We start from the raw sequence: 22,106 nt of genomic DNA on the forward strand, positions 1-22,106 counted from the left end.
GGCAGTAGGAGTATATTGAACAGGAAAAATCAGGAGGGCAAAATGGAGACATGAGATAGCAATGGTAAATAGGGTTAAGGAGAATCCAAAGGGATTCTAAAAATACATTAAGGACAAAACAGTAACTATGGAGAGAATACAGCTTCTCAAAGATCAGCAAGGCAGCCTGTGTGTGGAGCCAAAGGAGGTGGGGGAGTATTTTGCATCAGTATTTATTGTGGAGAAGGACTTGGAAGATATAGAATGTAGGGAAATAGATAGTGACATCTTAAAAAGTGTTCATATTACAGAGGCGGAAGTTCTGGATGTCTTAAAATGCATAAAGGTGGATAAATCCCTGGGACCTGATCAGGTGTACTCTAGAATTCTGTAGGAAGTGATTGCCGGGCCTCTTGCTGAGATATTTGCATCATCAATAGTCACAGGTGATGTGCCAGAAGACTGGAGGTTGGCTAATGTGGTGCCACTATTTAAGAAAGGTGGTAAGGAAAAGCCAGGGAACTATAGACCAGTAAACCTGGCATCAGTGGTCGTCAAGTTGTTGGATGGAGTCCCAAGGGACAGGATTTACATGTATTTGGAAAGGCAAGGACTGATTAGGGCTAGTCAACATTGCTTTGTGCATGGGAAATCAAGTCTCATTGATTTGATAGAGTTTTTTAAAGAAGTAACAAAGAGGATTGATGAGGACAGATTAGTAGACGTGATCTATATGGACTCGAGTAAGGCGATTGACAAGGTTTCCCATGGTAGACTGGTTAGCAAGGTTAGATCACATGGAATACAAGGAGAACTAGCTATTTGGACACAGAACTGGCTTAAAGGTAGGTGGTATACGGTTGCTTTTCAGACTGGAGGCCTGTGACCAGTGGTGTGTCACAAGGATCGGTGCTTTGTCTATTGCTTTTAGTCATTTATGTAAATGATTTGGATATGAACATTGGAGATATAGTTAGTAAGTTTGCCAATGACACCAAAATTGGAGGTGTAGTAGACAGTGAATAAGGTTACCTCAGAGTACAATGGGATGTTGATCAGATGGACCAATGTGCTGAGGAGTGTCAGATGAAGTTTAATTTAAATAAATGTGAATTTATTGGGTTTTCTTTTGAAAATGCTGGAACAACAGAAGCAGCCTGAATCTGTGGGATCAGGCTCCCAAAGAATCAGGATGTTTAGTTTTAATTTTCTGCAGTAGTTGGGGGTCTTGAAGCTGAAGGTAGAAACTTTTATTCCTCTCTCCATCACAGCTAAAATGAATAAATCCTTCATTTTGGAAAGGCAAATCAGGATAGAACTTATACACTTAATGGTAAGATCCTGGTGAGTGTTGCTGAACAAAGACCTTGGAGTGCAGGTTCAAAGTTCCTTGAAAGTGGATTTGCAGGAAGATATGATAGTGAAGGCAGCATTTGGTATGCTTTCCTTTATTAGTCAGAGCTTTGAGAATAAGAGTTGGGAGGTCATGTAATGGCTGTACAAGATTGGTTAGGCCACCTTTGGAATATTGTGTGCAATTCTGGTCTCCCGCCTATCGGAAAGGTGCTATGAAACTTGAAAGGGACCAGAAAAGATTTACACAGATGTTGCTAGGGTTGGAGGGCTTGAACTTTATGGAGAGGTTGAGTAGGCTAGGGCTGTTTTACCTTGCGTGTTGGAGGCGGAGGCGTGGCCTTATGGTTTGTAAAATCATTAGGGGCATGGATAGGGTAAATAGACAAGATCTTTTTCCTGGAGTGAGCGAAACCAGAGGACATAGGTTTAGGGGTGAGAGGGGAAAGATTTAAAAGGGACCTAAAGGGCAACATTTTCATGCAGAGGGTGGTGCATGTATGGACTGAGCTGCCAGAGGAAGTGGTGGAGACTGGTACAATTGCAGCATTTAAAAGGGAGCCAGATGGGTATACGAATGGAAGGGTTTAGAGGGATATGGGCCAAGTGCTGGCAAATGGGACTAGATTAATTTAGGGTCTCTGGTTGGCATGGATGAGTTGGACCCAAGGGTCTGTTTCTGTGCAGTACATCTCTATGACTCTAGGTGTTAGATTTTATTATTTGACTCTTAAATACTCCAGACTAATCCCAAGATCATATACACAGACTATGCTCAGATTACATGATTGTTTTTGTGCTGAAAACATCATCATCCTAGTCAAAAGAACAAGCCCAAGTCCAGGAACTAAGGCGAAAGTGAGTTACAAAACAAATAAAACAATTCAATGGAAAAATCTGTGATACAATTGTGAAAATTTTAAATTTTATATCAATTTGTAAACTTATTCTGGATAAATGGACTGAAGAAAGGAACGAGCAAAGATTTTGAAAACATGTTTAGATTTGATTGGTACATCCATAACCACAATAACAAATTCCAGTGTGCCAATTTGATTAAGTAGAATGGTTGATAAAAGTCTTAACAGGCAGGAAATGCAGCCATAGATGGACGTTTTAGTAAGCTGTAACTTCTTTAGAGTTCAGTTTTGAAGAAGTTATTTCAGACCTGAAACATTAACTCTGTTTCTCTCTCCACTGATGCTGGCAGACCTTCTGAGTTTCTCCAGCATCTTTTGTTTTTATTTCAGATCTCCAACATCTGCAGTATTTTGTTTTTATTTAAGAACTCACCATGTGGACTTGCAAAGTTTGGTGTCTGTCCCATTGAAATTCCAAGGGAAGATGGAGATGGAGAGGGTACAAATGACGCTGGTGAAGGAGCTCGTATTGCACCGCTTGGGGAATTTGCAGGATGTAAACTCCCTGTATAAAGTTCAAGTAAATGAATTTTGTGCACTGTTGACGATTTATCATTTTATGGTTAGGTGACAAAAGTAATAATTTTGCATGCAATAAATATCAAGATTACACCATCTCCAGTTATTTCATGAATACCAAAATTTCAATAGTTGCAGTTGTTGCATTTTCTCTTCAACCTTCAAAAAAAAAGGCCCAAACAAAATAGAAAGCAACACAACCAAAAGGACAGAAATTATGATGATACAGTAGCTTTAACAGGTGTATTTTGTCATTTTTTTTAATGATGAAAAGTTGAGACAAAGGTGTCAATAAAACGCTGAGTCAGAGGTGTCAATAAAAAGCTAATCAGGCCTTGGGTTTTCTTTTGAAAATGCTGGAACAACAGAAGCAGCCTGAATCTGTGGGATCAGGCTCCCAAAGAATCAGGATGTTTAGTTTTAATTTTCTGCAGTAGCTGGGGGTCTTGAAGCTGAAGGTGGAAACTTTTATTCCTCTCTCCATCACAGCTAAAAGCTGGAGCTCTCTTCCTGTTACTAGAATTGCATGTGGGATAATCTATTTTACTGAATTTGCCTTTGCCAAGGATGCATTCAGGGAATGTTGCTATATTGAAACAGTTCGTTAGTAATTAATAGATATATTATTTTGTTAAGCATTTTGATAAGCCAATTATTATTTAAATCTATTTTTACACTACTGTTAAAATACAAAGTGTCTTTTTGCTTAAGGCGAGTAGTTTGACCAATCAAATTGCATCTGGAAAACAACACCTTATATTTACCTTTAAAATAAATAAGGGTCTAGACTATCATCTTAAAATATTTTGAGGGGGTAAGGGGGTAATAAACTGGGGGCTTTTGTCAGGATCAAAATCTGTAATTCTAGGTTGGGTTTAGGATTATTGGACTCAAAAGTGGTGAGTGTTGATGTTCTCTGTGAATGTTGAATTCAGTTCATTTAAGTAGGGTATGCCTTGTGTAGAAATGGCTATTTGAGTCACTAAGAGTTTCCTGGGGGTGGGGGGAGGGGTTGGGGGGGTGGGGAGAGGGGTTGGGGGAGTGGAAGAAGTCATTTCTGGAGTTTTAAATAAGGCAAAGCCTTTGGAATTGGCAGACAATCTGCAGTTGGGTTGCCTTTGTCTGTGTGGGAAGAGGGTTTGGTCTGGTCCATACGGTTGTCATTTTTTTTTATTCTTAAAATGAAACTCTGCCTTTTTTCCTCACAAATATCAATGGAATTAATATTTGAGGAAGGAAATCAATAGTTTTCCCCAAATCAAACTGCAAAGCTGGAGTCAAGACCATTAAATGTATTTAATTTACTTACTGTTTCAAAGGTCACACTCTCTTGATTTCAGTGGGAAATTACCACTGCTATTTGAGCTGTAGCTGTACATATTTCACATGACAATTTCATAGTTGTCACTGTCAATATACCAGGTTAATGATCTTTCCTGCATATGTTACGTATAAAGTTCCAGCAGGTGGCTTGAAACAATTATTGTTCAAGTGCACCTGTCTCTAGCTGCTCAGTGAGACACTCAGATACTGAGACCTAAACCTGATCAGTCTAGAAGAATTGGTTCAGAATTTGCACAGTAACAATGTAGAAACCGTTCATTACAGAGAGAGGAACCTTGATGACCCTAAGGACACAGACAGGGAGTATTTTGTTTGGTTAATCAAATTCCAGATAATGGAATGCTGGATAACATAGTTTAGCCAAGCATCAGGACCTTGCATCTTGCCGGATAATCTGATATTCAGATAATCGAATGCAGGATAATCGAGGTTCCTGGAGAGTACATTTAATTCTTTCCATATTCAGTTAAATGTGGAAATCTTATCAAGTAACTTGACTAAAAACCTGGAAAAGTAAGGTCCCCTTCCAACCAACTCCCACAGCAAAACAGTCCCAGCTCCATCCAACCCCAGGACATTCCCATCCCGCAATCGGCCAACTGATGATAAGACAACTAGGATCTAAAAGAAGAGACTAAAGGTCACTTGATTGTATAGTGACGTTGCGCTCCTATGCCATTTAGAGACTTGGCAAGCTTTGCATACACCTCAAAACACTGGCAACTACCACCGGTTATGACTTTGCAAAGTCCACCAAATTCAGTGTAAAGAAAGCCATCTAACAGCAAAATTCTCTCAAAGCCAATTTGTTCAACATTGTGAAGTATTCAAAACCAACTCTACTCAGTAGAACAATTCCTGAAGCACCTCAGAGCAAAGTTGCAGTAGGCGAATCCCATAAGGATACTTTAGGGATGTCCTCAAAGGTTCCCTGAAGAGATGTGATCCCTGTGATTTGTGAAACCCAACAGACCTTTAGCTTATGACAAACCAAAATGGAGAAATCGCATTCAGAAAGGCACCAAATACAAAGAAGTTTCCTCAGAAACATGCAGGGGTGAAGTCAAGGGGTTTGGGGAAGTGCATAAAATTCCAACAACCCAGCTGGACAATGTATTCCACACGTCGGAGAACACTTAGCCATTTCAGAACCCATCAAGTTTCAATGGAAGCAGGACATTCTCCATCTTGAGGGAGTCCCAAACAGGAAAAGGTGATCTGGACCCCACCTCACCAAATTCTTCTACTTATTCAAGGGAGTGCATAGAACTAGCTGGGCAAGCAATTATTGCCCACACCCAGATTTTACTGAGAAATGCGATGTAAAGTGTGTAATTTATATATTTCGATTTTAGAATTTGGATATTAAACCAGTGGCTTATGGTTTATATATACCAAGGAATTTAATGATTAATTTGTCAGTTTCTGCACCCATGGTCTTTTTGAAAGCCGTTATAGGGTGGGGGGTATTCCTCTCATACTCTCATTTTTCCCTCTATTTTGTTTTCTGTACATTAAGTTAAACATTCTAATACACACTTCCTGGTTGCAATTCTGTGTGCCTCAGCATGGACTCTTCAATCTGGGTAGCTGAAGGGACACACTGCTGCTTGCTTCATTCACAGGGTTCCAGGTCCTTTGTCGAGGATCGTGTGCTCAGTGTACTAATAATCATAAATTATCACTCAATTGTCCAATCAAAGTCTGTAGATAACTGAACATGCCAGGAATAGTGACTGATCTTCATTCACAACTGAACACTAACAGTGGACCAATTTTCCCTCTTCTGAACTGAAGTTAGAGGCACAGGTTCATATAGAACTAAATGTCTTGCAGTTCAAGTATATTCATAAGCTTTGCTATAGAAGACCTAAATATTTATAAAATACATTAATCACTTACCAGGTGATTGTGTAGGCATCATTTGTGGTGATGGAGTCACTGTACTATGATAGGATGTAGGCGGCGATGTCAGGGGATAGGTTACTGTTGCACCAGATTTGGTAAAAGGCTGAAAGAAACAAGAGTGCATATTGTTTTAAGAATAATAGGTTACCATTTTAGTCTAAAACAGCACCTGAAAACCAACAAGAAATCATGCATGGAAGATTTTCTGCAATCCGACTGCTCAACAATACTCTTCACTGTAGTTGATGCATAGAACAATAAAGGGCAAACAACTTGCAAAGCTCTGATCAGGTCAATGATACATAACTTTCCTTCCCCTCATCTTCTCAATTTTACTAGCGAGTCTTAACACGCTTACACTTGAAACAAACTGCAATATTGACAGCCAGATGAGGTACTCATTTCATATCCATTTGGCTTTCTCACATTTGTGAGGATGAAAGCATTTATATAGTGCTTTGTACACAGTTAAGACAGAGTATTTCATTGTAAATAAACTATTTTTGAGCTGCAGTCAACATTGCTCTGTAGGCAATCCATCAGTTAGTTAATTTTGTTTTCATGGTCGAGGGATAAATGCTTACCATTCCATCCACCGTATCTGTGGCTACTTTAATATCCTAAGGCACTTGCTGATCTTCAGCCCCATTAGTTTTCTTAACACTTTTTCCTTTAGTGATAGTTATTGTATTCATTCCTCTCCTCCTTTTGCCCTTGAATATTTAGACATTTTTGCCATGTTATTAGTGTTTACTGTGATGCAAAGTATTTATTCAACTTCTCTGCCATTTCCCGATTCTCCATTATTATTTCCCCAGCCTCATTCTCTAAGGGGCTTGTGTTCACTTGGCTTCTCACTTCTTATGCATTTAAAGAAACTCTTGTTGCCTATTACAACATTACTTACAGGTTTACCCTGAAAGTTTATTTTCCTCCCTCTTTGTTAGCTTTATTTTGACATCTTTTGTTAGTTTTTAAAACTTTTCCCAATCCTCTGGGTTACTACTAATCTTTGCCAGAATGTATGTTTCTTTCTATCATTTTCATGCTACCTTAATTACGCTTATTAACCATGGCTGGCTTATTCCTCCTGACCTAGAATCATTCTTCCTCTCTGGAATATGTCATTACTGTGAGCCATGAACAATTTACTTAAGTGTTTGCATTGTTCCTCAACTTCTATGTTGCTAAAGCTCTTCCCTCGCCTCTCCAGCCAGCTGTGCCTTATTCCTTTATAATTACTATTATTTAATATTAGCATAGTTGTTTCCAATGCAAATACATTCCTCTCAAACTGAACGTTAAATTTAACCACATTATGGTCACAGTTTTGTGAGGATCACTACTCTGACATTTCTTAAACTTGCCTCATTACACAGCACCACATCCAAAATATTCTGAACCCTGGTTGGATCCACTACCTATTAGAGTCATAGAGCTGTACAGCAGGGAAACAGACCCTTCGATCCAACTCATCTATGCCAACCAGATATCCTAAATTAATCGTGTCCCATTTGCCAGCATTTGAACCATATCCCTCTAAACCCTTATTAATATACCATTACCAGATGCCTTTTAAAACTTGTAATTGTATCAGCCTCTATCACTCCCTCTAGCAGCTCATTCCAAACACGCACCACCGTCTGCATGGAAGAAGTTGTCCCTTAGGTTCCTTTTCCCTAAACCATTGTTAGAAAACCCATACATCAGACTTTATTAATTTACTGCATTAATCAATTTAATTTATTAAACAAATCAGCCATTTGCAGATTGGTGATGACATGGTGGGCGGATCTTGGTCAAGGATAAGGCAGAGTACAGGAAGGAGATAGGTGGTACGATGTAGAGACAATAATCTCTCCCTCAATGTCGGCAAGGCAGGGGAGCTGGTCATCGACTTCAGGAAATGCCCTTGTTAGATCGATGTGTTGAGGTGGAGGTGGTTGAGAGCTTTAAGTTTCTAGAAGTGAATATTGCCAGCAATCTGTCCTGGTTCATCCATGTCAATGTTTCAGTCAAAAGGACACAAGTGTCTCTACTTCCTTGGAAAGCTAAGGAGCCTCAGCATGTCCATGATGACTCTTACCAATTTTTGTAGACGCACCAAGGGAGGCATTCCATTCGGATGCTCTGCCGAACTGCAGGAAAACTATAAAGAGTAGTGAACGTAATCCCTCTCATTATGCAGGCTAACCTTCCTTCCATCGACTTCGTCTGGACTTCCTGTTGCCTTGGAAAAGTTTCCTCCAGTCTCCAGTTTCCCCATTTCCTCTCCCCCGATCTTGTCTCAGTCAAATCCCTCCAACTCAGCACCGCCTTCCTAACCTGCAATCTCCTTCTTGACTTCTCCGCGCCCACCCCCACTCCGGCCTATCACCCTCACCTTGACCTCCTTCCACCTATCACATTTCCAACGTCCCTCCCCCAAGTCCCTCCTCCCTACCTTTTATCTTAGCCTGCTGGACACACTTTTCTCATTCCTGAAGAAGGGCTCATGCCCGAAACGTCGATTCTCCTGCTCCTTGGATGCTGCCTGACCTGCAACACATTTTCAGCCTTGGAAAAGCAGCCAATATAATCCAGTTATGCTCTCTTCCATCGGACAGAGGATGCAGGAGTTTGAAGATGCGTACCAGCGGATTCAGGAACAGCTTCTTCCCAGCTGTTATCAGACTTATGAACAAACTTCTCATATTAAAGTTGGTCTTTCTCTGCACCTCTAACATTGCATTCTGTTCCGTTATCCTGATGTACATATAATACGTGATTTGCCTGGATAGCATGCAAAATAAAACTCTTCACTGTATCTCGGGACATGTGCGCAAATAATAAATCAAATCTGCATAAAATTGACTGTTAGTGGGACTAATCTGGTTTGGGAATATGGCCAGTGAGGATTAGTGGGACTAAAAGGTCTATTTCCATTCTGTATGACTATGACTTAAAATCTTTCCCCTCTGCCCCTATGGCCTCCAATTTTGCACTCTGCTACTCTGAGGTAAAGACCTTGGCTATTCACCTTATCTATGCCCTGCATGATTTTATAAACTTCTAGAAGATCACCCTACAGCCTCCAATGCTCCAGGGAAATGCCCCAGCCTATTCAGCCTCTCTCTATAGCTCAACATCCTTGCAAATCTTTTGTGAACCCTTTCAAATTTCACAACATCTTTCCTATAGTGAGGAGACTGGAAGTGAATGCAGTATTCCAAAAGTGAACTGACCAGTGTCCTGTACAGCCACATGACCACCCAACTCCTATACTCAATGCACTGATCAATGAAGGCAAAAGTATCAAATGTTTTCTTCACTATCCTGTCTACCTGGAACTCCTCAAGGCACTCCAACTCTTGCCAGGACCTTACCATTAAGGTGTATAAGTCCTGCCCTGTTTTGCCTTTCCAAAATACAGCACCTCATATTTATCTAAATTAAACTCCATCTGTCACTCCTCAGCCCATTGGCCCATCTAAATGTAAGCCCCATTGTACTCTGTGGTAACCTTCTCTGCGGTCCACTACACCACCAAGTTTGGTGTCATCTGAAAACTTACAAACAGACCTCCTATGTTCACATCCAAATGATTTGTATAAATTACAAAATGCAGTAGACCCAGCACCGATGCTTGTAGGACACTGCTGGTCACAGACCTCCAGTCTGAAAAGCAACCATCTATCATCCAACCTCTGTCTTCTACCTTCAAGCCAATTCTGTACCCAAATGGTTAGTCTCCCTGTATTCCATGTGACCTAACCTTGCTAACTCATCTACCTTGTGGAATCTTGTCAAATGGCTTCCTCTGCCAATGAATTCCTCATGGCTTCCTCTGCCAATCCAACTGTCGCAATCTACAAGGTTAAAGTCACCCATGACTGATGTATTGCCTTTATTGCATGCCCTCATTAACTCCTAATTCAATCCGTCTCACAATATAGCTACTGTTATGGGGTCTACAGGCCATTCCTGTCAGTGTATTACTTCGTTTTTTAATTTCTTACCTCCACCCATATGGATTCTACGTTTTCTAAATCAAGACTTCGAATTCATACTTAATCCATCCTGTACCAACAATGCTACCCACCACACTATCCTTCCTGCCTGTTGTTTTGAAAAGTCATACTTCTGCATATTTATTTCTCAGCTTTGATCACCCTGGAACCATGTCTCTGTAATGGCTATACGATCATAAGCTTTTACCTCTATTTGTACTGTTAATTCACATATTTTGTTCTGAATATTATGCACATTCAATTAAAGAGCTAATAATATCATTTTTTTGTCATTTCTGTCCTGACTCTATTTACTGCTGTTTCTCTAGATTTGTGCATAGATCAGAAGCATAGATCAGAAGCAGCACCAGAGGAATCCTGGGACCAAATAACTTAACCTCAGAAAAGCTTGAAGAGGTATTACAAAATTTCCTCAAAACCACACTTGATTGAATACTGAGACTAGAAGATTACAGATTGGAGTTTCTGAGCGTGCTTAAGTAGTTCATCTCTATGGGAGAGCACTTAGGGTTCTGTAATAAATTAGAGCATATAAGATATATTTCCAACCACTCAGGCCAAGTACAGGAATGTTCATCAGAATTGATCAAACTTTATTCCAGATTAAAAACAAACAAACAAACAAACAAACAAACAAACAAACAATCAGAAGCTTGAAGGGTGACAAACATTGAATGTGTTATGAAGGTGTGTGTGTACTGTACCTTTAAGAAAGTTAAAAGATGGTAGAACTACCTGACAGCATGGAGTGTTGTGAAAAAAAATATAATGTAACATTTGGTCGAACAACTTGATTAGCTGGTTGCCTGGAGGCAAAAAAAAAACAAATTTGAATTTGGTCAGTTTAAATTCTAGCCCAAAATACCAACCACCAATCAAGTTTGAATTGAGTATATTGACAATCTTAAAAGCCAATGACACAATCCGATGCTTTGGGGTTTCAGACCAGGGAAAATTGAACAGGTGGGAGGAGAACTGCCAAGCCACCAGCATGGAAAGACTGCCTGAAAAATAGCTCCCTTTATCGATCAGTAACCTGTGAAGCAGAATCCCCAAGAAGAAAAGAAGACATGAATACAGAGAAGAACCAAAAGTTGCCTGGGTTTGAGATAAGAGGCTTTGTTTAGTAAATCTTAATCGGGGGTTTTTTTATCAGACTAGTATTACAGAAGGGAAGATAAAAGATAGGTTAGAGGAAGGAGTTGTAAATAGTTTTAGTTAATTATTCTGTTATACTTTGAGGAATAAAGTTGTGATGTTTACTTTATATAGTTCTTGGCCTCTTGAATTTTCACAGGTTACTTCATGGGATAAATCTTGCCTGTGTTGCTGCTTTAAATTAAGCAGGGGGGTTTACCCCGTGTCATAACAAGAGGTAAGTAGCAATTGTTAACCGTATGTTACAATGTGAAGTTTATAATTTCTGGGTGAGGTTTTAACATATCTGGGGGCATTATCCCAAGGTTCCCTCATTTATATATCACCAGCCTGTATAGGAATACGAGAAAAGAAACCAAAATTTGAGTTTTAAGTCGTAACTCCAAACTAGATTTACAGGTAAAAAAAACTAGATTTACATCAATCTCAAGAGCCATTTAACATTTCTCACACCTGTCATGATATCGCTTTAATGTCATGCAAAGCAAGAAAGGTAGTCAACCAATTGTTTCTGGAATTTTGTTTCCCCTTGACTATGTGAAGCATACAAAAATCTGTAGACTTGAAACAGTAATTTAACTTTGAAAACTAGTTTTGTTCAATTGATTCCTCTCATTGCTTATTAGTTGGATGCAGAACATCAACAGCAGATTCAAACAACTATGTCACAATCAAAAGATCTGTCCTTACTGCAGTCATTTGCAACCAATGTAGTTAATATTGATGATCACCGCTTTCTTGGAAAAGATGCATCTATTTTTACCTCTTGTACCGAAATCTATTTCTAAAAAGTATTTAAAACCTTTAAATCTCAATAGTCCCTGACATATGGATAATTCCATGATTCAAAAGACAGATACCTGTTGCGGCTGTGACTGAAGCTGAGACATTAATGATTCTATCATGTCTCCACCAATAGGGGATGGTGGGTTATCATCTTCATTGACTGATCGTCTACGTGCGTCCTGGGTGCTGTCTACAAACATGTTCAAAAACGTCTGGAAAGTAATAAGATAATGAATCAATTGCTTTGATTGTATACCCTAATACACAGATCATGTTGACTTCTAATAAATATGTTCATATAAATGCACGTGTTAAAAGCCTGGACTAGATAATGGGAACCTAATGGGAGATTTTTCATTTATCACTGCTGATAACAAATGATGCCAATGATGCCAAGGCTAGGATAGATAGTTTTGATTAATTTGTGGCTAAATCAAATCAGAATTTGGTGATAAAACATTGTTGACTATACAAAATGTAGTAGTTTTGCCACTATCCTGCCCCACCACAATGATAACAAACATTTGTGCTTAATCCCAACTTAATTTAAGAACTTACTTTCCATAACAAGCATGCAATAAAAACAAACTCAAAACCTTTTAATGCAAGATCGAACGTAGTAATCACAAATTTAGCTATAAATTCTCAGGTTATTTTCATCTTGAATTCCTTAGGACATAGTCACAAATCCAACCCAAGTTTTGGATGTCACTAACTTTATCAAGATTTAAAGAGCTTGTGGCATTATAACTAACTTTTATAGGTCAGTGAAATTGGATTTTCTTTTCCAATCCCATCCCTCCCTGATAAAGATTGCTTGCAGAAGACATGCTTCAAGGTTTCTGTCAAAACCATTCTGTACTGCTGATCAAGAGGAACAATGTTGCCCAATATCACACACTCATAACAACTGGATGTTTCAGAAAGAAGGTACATCTGGAGTGAATGACTTTTATTTCCAAATAATTCCTCATTTATTCAAAGTCTATTTCTTTGAAAAACATCAAAGCATTAAATTTGTTTTTCATCAGGTGACACTCACGATCATGTTTTCTTCCTGCATGTGACTAATGCAGAATAGACATACAACTTTTTAAAAGAGTATGCACCCACAGTTTTGATATGGTAGTAAAGCTGACAAAATTCCAGAGTCCTGGAAAATTGTATTGTGCACTGGTTACTCTAGACTCCTGGTAAGCTGTCGGTCCTTTGGGTTTAGGTTCAATTAAAAAGATAATTAAGATTTCCAAGTACACCATTTTTTCATCAACAATGGACAAGCAAATAAGAGTTTTTAAAAGTTGCCCTTGAATTACTTGCCACTTTCTATCAAATGATTTTTAGCCCCAATTCTATCTGTGGCATTCTAACAAAAACACTGTATATTTTGGTTTACATAAACTAGTGCATTTCAGAAATAATTCAACCATTTCTGTTGGAAATGTTTCTCTCAAAATTCTATTGCACTCTAGACATGAGCTTGCTATCAGATATTTTCTAATTAACATGCTCAGAGATGTTATTACATCTCTGAAGTAGGTAGGATGTGAACCCCAGCCTCTTGGTCCAGAGGCATGAACGATACCACCACGCCACAAGAGTCCTACAAGCATGGTAAAATGACATTAATTTAAATCAGTGGCTTTATACCACCCAATTAAATATTTCTAACAACTACACCAATAATTACACCAATAACTTTTATATGGCAATCAATTACAGACCTTTAAGCCTGGAGCCGGATGAAATCCCTCCACAATCTTACTGTTGTCAAAAAGACTGTAGGCACCATCACGAATAGCCACAACACCTCGACTTCGACAGTATATGTCGATGCAATACATATTACGGAAAGCAAGCCTGATGTGTGTGGGTGACTGGGGTAGTATTGAAAAGCACTGATACGCAGTATTCGTCCGATGCGTGAGACCCAACATTGGCACTGTTGGGAGTTTATTAATTGCATTCAGTGGTGCTTGTGTATCGTACAATATCTATGGAAAAATATACACAAAATAATTTTTATTCCAAATGGGTTAAATTTAGAATTTGAACAGCTTGCTTGCACACACTAAGACAATATACTGCTGTATTTTATACCATGGCTCAGTCAGCAAGGTATAGACAAGAAAGTTTCCAGAAATTCACTCTGAGCCAAGTTATCTGAAATCCAAGATACTCGCTCACAATCACAGAATCATAAACAAATTACTTTCATTCAATTATTCCTGAACATGATAAAACTATTATATGGGTCTTTTTATCCCATATCAAATTAGTTATTAAATGATACAGTTTTTATATAAATAATTGGATAAACTCAAACAGTAAAGCAAATTTGAAGCGTATGATCTATTTTTTCAAAGATCCAGTAAGCAAAATGAGGATTAGAATCCAGTAAGCAAAATGAGGACTAGATTAGTCATCAGGCTGGTTGAAGCTAGATAAGTGAAACTCATGACCTTATGCATCAAGTTCCACATGAATGTGAATCAGGAAAATTCCAAGAAAGAGTTTACAATCATGTTGATTCTGCAATCATCCCTGCACTGATGGTACTGAAAAGTGTGTTAGGTTAATTTGGAAAGAAACAGCAGAGTAAAGAGGACTGATACAAGAATGCAAAACACACAGGTAGACAGCTTTAATTGAAGAAGTCCACTCAGCTCTAAATTTGCAGATGATAATAAGCCAAAGAATAAAGTGAATTACAAGGATGATAGCGAGTCTCTTCAAAATGGGACACTGACAATTTGAGGAGAAAGTGAGGTCTGCAGATGTTGGAGATCAGAGCTGAAAATGTGTTGCTGGAACAGATCAGCAGGTCAGGCAGCATCCAGGGAACGGGAGAATCGACGTTTGGCCAAATGGGCACATGCAATTCAATGCAGAGAAATGCGAAGTAATGCATTTTGGAAGAAGAAACACAAGAGAGACGATACAGGATCACTGCCGGCCAGGCAAGTTGAACAGTTGTTAAGACAGCTTACATGATACTTGGGATTATAAATAGAAGCAAAGAGTGTAAAAGAAAGTGATGTTATACCTCAACAAGTCGCTGGTCAGACGACATTTGGAGTGTCATGTTCAGTTGCAGGCACTTTATTTAAGGAAGGATGTTAAAGTCCTGGAGAGAGTTTAAAGGAAATTAACTAGAGTGATGACAGGAATGAGGGATTTTGGATAAAAGAAAATAAATTAGAGAAATTGGGCTATTCTTGGAGCATAGAAGATTCAGAAGTGACCTTATTGAGGTGTTCAAAAATTAAGAACACTTTTGGCAGGATAAAGAATGATGTTCTGTTGCTGTTAGTTGGTATGTCAATAACTAGGGGTGACAATTTCAAGATTATCAACAAGAGAGCTAGAAGCGAGATGAAGAGAAAGTTCTTACTAAGAACTTTCTTATCTGTCCCTGTGTCTGCCTGGGTTTCCTCCAACAATCCAAAGATGTTTAGGTTAGGTGTATTAGCCGTGCTAATTTCCCAAGGTATTCAGGGATGTGTAAGTTAGGGGTAAATGTAGACTAATAGGGTTGGGGAATGGGTCTGGGTAGATTACTCTTTGGAGGGTTGGTGTGGACATGTTGGGCCAAATGGCCTGTTCCCACACAGTGGCGTTATGTACAGACCTACTGGGAAATAGATTGGGTGTGTCAGAAAGGCAAGGCTACGGTGATCATGGGGGACTTGAGTATGCAGGTGGACTGGTGAATAATGTTGCCGGTGGATCCAAAGAAAGGGAATTCATGGAATGCTTACAGGATAACCTTTTGGAACAGCGTGTGATAGAGCCCACAAGGGAGCAGGCTATTCTGGACATAGTTCTATATAATGAGCCAGACTTTATAAAAGATCTTAAAAGCGAACACTTAGGAGGCAGCGATCATAATATGGTAGAGTTCAGTCTGCAGTTTGAAAAAGAGAAGGCAAAATTGAATGTAATGGTGTTACAGTTAAAGAAAGGTAATTATAGGGGCATGAGAGAGGTACTGACAAAAATCAATTGGAAGCAGAGCTGAGCAGGGAAGACAGTAGAGCAACAATGGCAGGAGTTTCTGGGTGTAATTGAGGTCACAGTACAGAGGGTCATCCCAAAGAAAACATACATTATCTGGTGTGTGTGGTTTGGTGGGGCGGGGGGGATGGAGGAGGAGGAGGAGGAGGTGGTAAGACAGCCATGGCTGACAAAGGAATTCAGGAAATGTATCAAAGGAAGAGGGCCTATAAAGTGGCCAAGAGCACTGGGAAATCAGAAGATTGGGAAGACTACAAAAACAAACAGAGGATAACAAAGAAAGAAATAAGAAAGGAAGCAGAGGACCAAATATGAAGGTAAGCTAGCCAGTAATATTAGAAATTAGAGTAAAAGTTTCTTTTAATGCATAAAAGAATGAGAGGCAAAAGTAGACATTGGGCTGCTCCAAATTGATGCTGGAAGGCTAGTGATGGGAGATAAGGAAATAGCTGAAGAACTTAATAAATACTTTGTGTCAGTCTTCACAGTGGAAGACATGAGTAATATCCCTACAAATAAGGAGAGTCAGGGGGCAAAGCTGAATAAGATAGACATTATAAAAGGGAAAGTGCTGGAAAAGCTAAAAAGGTCTAAAAACTGATAAATTCCCTGGCCCTGATGAGCTACATCCTAGAGTTCTGAGAGACGTGGCTGAGGAAATAGTGGAGGCGTTCGTTGTCATCTTTCAAAAGTCACTGGAGTCAGGGAAAGTCCCAGTTGATTGGAAAATCACTGTTGTAACTCCCATGTTCAAAATAAGATCAAGACAAAAGCTGGAAAATTATTGGCCGATTAGCCTAACCTCAGTTGTTGGTAAAATTTTAGAATCCATCATTAAGGATGAAATTTCTAAATACTTGGAAGTGCAGGGTCGGATTAGAACAAGTCAGCATGGATTTAGTAATCATGATTTGGAGATGCCGGTGTTGGATTTGGGTGTTGGATTTAGCTCCAATAGCTAGTGTGCTTCCAATTAAACCCATTGGACTATAACCTGACATTGTGTGATTTTTAACTTTGGATTTAGTAAGGGGAGGTCGTGTCTGACAAACTCATTAGAATTCTTTGAAGGGGTAATAAGTAGGTTAGACCAGAGAAACCCAGTGGATGTTATCTATCTAGACTTCCAAAAGGCCTTTGATAAGGAGCCTCACAGGAGGTTGCTAAGTAAGGTGAGGGTCCATGGTGTTAGAAGTGAGCTACCGGCATGGATTGAGGATTGGCTGTTTGACAGAAGGCAAAGAATTAGGATAAAAGGTTCGTTGGAATGGCAGCCGGTGACAAGTGATGTCCCACAGGGTTGGGGCCACAGCTGTTACTTTATATATTAAGATCTGGATGAAGGGACTGGGGGCATTCTGGTGAAGTTTGCTGATGATACGAAGTTAGGTGGACAGACAGGTAGTACTGAGGAGGTAGGGAGGCTGCACGAAGATTTAGACAGTTTAGGAAAGTGGTTCAGGAAATGGCTGATGAAATTCAACGTGAGAAAATGTGAGGTCTTGCACTTTGGAAAAAAAGAAGACAGGGACGGACTATTTTCTAAACGGTGAGAAAATTCATAAAGCCGAAGTATAAAGGGATCTGCGTGTGCTAGTCCAGGTTAACTTGCAGGTTGAGTCAGTGATTAAGAAAGTGAATGTAACGCTGTTATTTATCGCAAGAGGATTGGAATATAAAAGAGGTGATGTGCTCTGAGACTTCATAAAGCTCTAGTCAGGCCCCATTTAGAATACTGTATCCAATTTTGTGCCCTACACCTCAGGAAGGACATTCTGGCACTGAAGTGTGTTCAGTGGAGATTCACACGGATGAGCTATGGAATGGAAGGCCTAACATACAATGAACGGCTGAGGATCCTGGGATTGTATTCATTAGAGTTAGAAGGTTAAGGGGAGATATAATAGAAACTTATAAGATAATGCATGTCTTAGAAAGGGTGGATGCTGGAAAGTTGTTTCTGTTAGGCGGGGAGACTAGGACACGTGGGTACAGCCCTAGAATTAGAGGGGGTCAACTTAGAACAGAAATGAGGAGACATTTCTTCAGCCAGAGAGTGTCGGGCCTATAGAATTCATTGCCATGGAGCGCAGTGAAGGCCGGGACGTTAAATGTCTTCAAGGCAGAGATTGATAAATTCTTGATCTCGTAAGGAATTAAGGGCTCCGGGGAGAGTGCAGGCAAATGGAGTTGAAATGCCCATCAGCCATGATTAAATGGCGTAGTGGACTTGATGGGCCAAATGGCTTTACTTGCACTCCTATGTCTTATGGTGTTATATTTTAAAATTATCAATTTAAATGCCTATGGAGAAAGGAATGGGGAATGGGATAAGCAGGATAACTCTTTTGTGAGCTGGTACAGACTTGATGGGTCAAATGGCCACCTTCTGCACTGAAAGATTCTATGATTCTAAGAAAAAATAGGCAAAATAAAAGTGAATTTAGTGTCAAAACTGTTCTTAAAAGTTTATAATGACCTTTGATTGATAGATTTACACATACAAGTGAAATTTGCCAAAGTGCTGCAGAAAATACAAGGTGCAAGACAGGTTAGAGCTGCACATCATCACAGACCTTTCAATTTAAGGCATTACTGTATTACACTTGATGAAATCAATGAAGACACTCCATACAACCAAATTATTGACACAATGTTAAGCAGATCCAATTCCATTCCAGTGCTTTATCAACACTTAAAATCCTTTCTTCAATCCTCTGGAGCAAAATAAAAAATTTAAATCAAACATGATCTGCCCTTTGCCAACACTTGTTTTCCTTAATTAATGCAACTGCTTCAAGTATCCACTCTTTTTCCCCTTGTTTTGAAAATGTTACCACCACTGATGTCAGAGTAAGCAACTTGTTGTAACAAGGAATGCCCTCCTATTCAGTGTTGAGCAAGGGTATCATGTTTGTCACTTGCCCATCCTCTGAGAGATCTCTTCATCCAAGTAATATTGAAAGATGATCGTAAGCTTTTCTGGTAACTTAACAGCCACTACATTGAACAAACTGGAATGCAAGGTATCAGGCTTATTTACTCTTAATGCAGTCTTTCTAATGCGTCCTCTCAGTTTTCACTCCATCCCAATGATAACCACCTTCTATAAATATTTTATCGGCATCCTCTTCCTTAGTAAACAATGATACAAGTAGTCATTAAGTATTTTAGCTTTGTTGCTTACCTCCCAGCATATATTACCTTCCTTGTCTCTAATAGGCCCTACCTCATCTCTTAAACTTTCTGTTTGCATTTTGTTCAAAGATTTTTGGAGGTTTTTTTTACATTAATTACGATGCTTTTCTCATATTTTCTCTCTGTCAATTTTCTTCCCATCTTATTTCAAATTGTTCTCACTTGAACATATGAATGAAAAGCAGGTGGTCACTCAACCCTTCAGGCTTGCTCCACCATTCAACAAGATCATGGCTGGACTGAATATTCCACATTGTCCATTACCTTTCAATGTCTTGCTTATCAAGAATCTAACCAATGTGACCTTAAAATACTCAGTTTCCGCTAACTTTCAAGAGAGGAACAGTGTACCAAAGATCTATGACTCTCTAAGAAAATGATTCGCTTCTTCCCAATCTTAAATGTGTGGTCTGATATTTTTAAACAGACATATCTAGTGCTAGAATATTCGACAAAAGGAGACAATCTTTCTGCACGCATCCCTTAGGAACTTGAGTTTGAATCAAATTGCCTTTTACTTTTCTGAACTTCAAAAGATACAAGCCTAGCTTGTCTAATCTTTCCTTACAAAACAATCTGCCCATTCCAGGTATTAGTCGAGTAAACCTTCCCCGAATTGGTTTTCCAATGCATTTACATATTTCCTGAAATAAGATGACCAAGACTACAAAACACTCAAGATATGAATATATATGTTATGTACTTGATAAATCTCATCAGATCCAGTAACGTGCCTAAGTTTAACTGAGAACATACTGATCAACAAAGCTGACCTGAACAGATTCCAGAAATTCCTCCTCTTCCTTTCCCATTAATTTAACTTTAGACATACAATCAGAGTTGTACAACATAGAAACAGATGCTTCAGTTCAACCAGATATCCTAAATAAATCTAGTGCCATTTGCCAGCATTTGGCCCATATCTCTTTAAACGATTCAGATTTATGTACCCATTCAGGTACCTTTTAAATATTTTAAACTGTCCTAGCCTCCACCACTTCTCTGACAGCTCAATCCATACACGCACCACCTTCTGTGTGAAAATGTTACCCATTAGATCCCTTATCAATCTTTCTCCTCTCACCTTTAATCTGTGCCCTCTAGTTTTTTCCCATCTTGGGAAAAAGACCTTGGCTATTCATCCTATTTATGCTCCTCATGATTTTACATACTTCTATAAGGTAGAGGTAGAGGTAGAAGCCTTCAATGCTCAATGAAAAAAAAAGCCTCTGTCTATTCAGCCTCTCCTTATTGCTCAAACTCTCCAAACCTAGCAACTCCCTTGTAAATCTTTTCTGCACTCTTTCAAGTTTAACACGTTTCCTACAGCATGGAGACCAGAATTGAATGCAGTATTCCAAATTGATCTTTCGGTGTTTCAAGTTCCAAAAATGCAATAGCACAGAAATAACATGCTTAAAATAAAGAGACGTTTCTTGCAGAATCATAAAAATACAAGAAAGCATTCAAAGTTTAGAGTTCAGCAATGGTAATGAATTGATTCAATAAAAGTTTGGCTGAGGGTGAGAGGGGAAAGATATAAAAGAGACTTAAGGGGCAACCTTTTCTTGCAGAGGGTGGTACGTGTATGGAATGAGCTGCCAGAGGAAGTGATGGAGGGTAGTACAATTGCAACATTTAAAAGGCATCCGGATGGGTATATGAATAGGAAGTGTTTGGAGGGAAATGGACTGGGTGCCGGCAGGTGGGATTAGATTGGGTTGGGATATCTGGTCGGCATGGACAAGTTGAACCGAAGGGTCTGTTTCCATGCTGTACATCTCTATGACTCTATGACCAGGAATGTGCTTGGTTTGTGAATCTTGAAGGTTCCAACGGCGTAAAATGCTACAATTCTGAAAACAGCAACAAGAGTGAAGCTCCACTTGCGGCAGAAAACAAACAGCAGTAGGTGGCAAAAGGAGATAAGGGATGAAATAAAACTAAAAGTGTTAAAAAAAGAGAGCCTGGAAATATGGAGAGATACAAAAACACCTAAGTGACAAAATAGATTGTAAGAGCTGCAAAAATGGAATATGAAAAGAAATTTGAGGGATATCAGAAAATCATTATTTAAAAAGCATTGCACCAGGAAACAAAGGGCAGTTAACAGCAATACGGATTTTTATTAACAGTTAAAGAAGGTGGCAATACCGACAATTATGCCAGATCAGCATCTAAGGCTAAGTCTAAATTGACAAGAGCGTAGGGGACATTCCAAGGAAACAAAGTCTGGAATGGAGACTCCCCAAAATTCACTGGAAGCCAAATAATATTAAAGAAAAGAAGTCTCAAATCTAAACTAGATAGAACTGGTCACAAATCGGAACAAGTTGCCATGAGTTTTCATAAAGCTAAATACTGTTGAACAGATCAATTACACGAGAGAAAAGGTTCGAGCAGTTGTGTGTAACTGATGATTAACCCTCAATCCAAAATACTCCAAACAAAAATAATCACATGTTGCAAACATTGTACTAAATGAATTAGCTCTCCTTCCTGATCTACTGAACTAGGATGAGATTGCTTAAACATTTGCACAGAAATCACCAACAAAACAGTGTAATTCACAACTAATCTTAGAAGAACTGTTGGGCGAAGTTCACAGCACAGAAACAGATAAGTTAATCGTTGTTTTAAGTCTGTCCAAGAGAAAGGCTGCAGTAGTGAGTATAGTGGATTCTTTCTTGATGAAATGTTTTTGGAGATAAGTCTCTTGATTAAACTTAAAATATAAGCCATAGCTATTAATTTAACCTGGGGCAGTGTTTGTAGAGGAATAAGACGGTGTTATTTTCTGGGTCTGTAGATTGTGAAGGAGCAAAAATGACCTTTGCAGTGATATGTACTTCTTGTCAGATGTGGGAGTTTAAAGAGAGTTTAAGGGTTACTGTGGATTATATCTGCCATAAAT

The 22,106-nt window shown here is 39.1% G+C and overlaps 1 protein-coding gene across 3 annotated transcripts in view; it reads right to left on the reverse strand.

Annotated features, from left to right (window-relative positions):
• The window catches only part of med14 (mediator complex subunit 14), a 114,335-nt gene that overhangs the window by 21,994 nt on the left and 70,235 nt on the right, over positions 1–22,106 (reverse strand). For 2 of the 3 annotated variants that reach the window (XM_043700846.1, XM_043700848.1), the window contains exons 21-24: positions 13,702–13,971; positions 12,052–12,189; positions 6,018–6,126; positions 2,626–2,757 (exon numbers count right to left, since the gene is read on the reverse strand). In XM_043700846.1, the coding sequence (XP_043556781.1) occupies positions 2,626–2,757; positions 6,018–6,126; positions 12,052–12,189; positions 13,702–13,971 (649 nt within the window). The remainder of the gene's footprint in view (positions 1–2,625; positions 2,758–6,017; positions 6,127–12,051; positions 12,190–13,701; positions 13,972–22,106) is intronic. The other variant, XM_043700847.1, reaches the window with a different exon arrangement.

The sequence above is a fragment of the Chiloscyllium plagiosum genome, chromosome 12 (genome assembly GCF_004010195.1).
Source record: "Chiloscyllium plagiosum isolate BGI_BamShark_2017 chromosome 12, ASM401019v2, whole genome shotgun sequence".
NCBI classification, from domain to species: Eukaryota; Metazoa; Chordata; class Chondrichthyes; order Orectolobiformes; family Hemiscylliidae; genus Chiloscyllium; species Chiloscyllium plagiosum.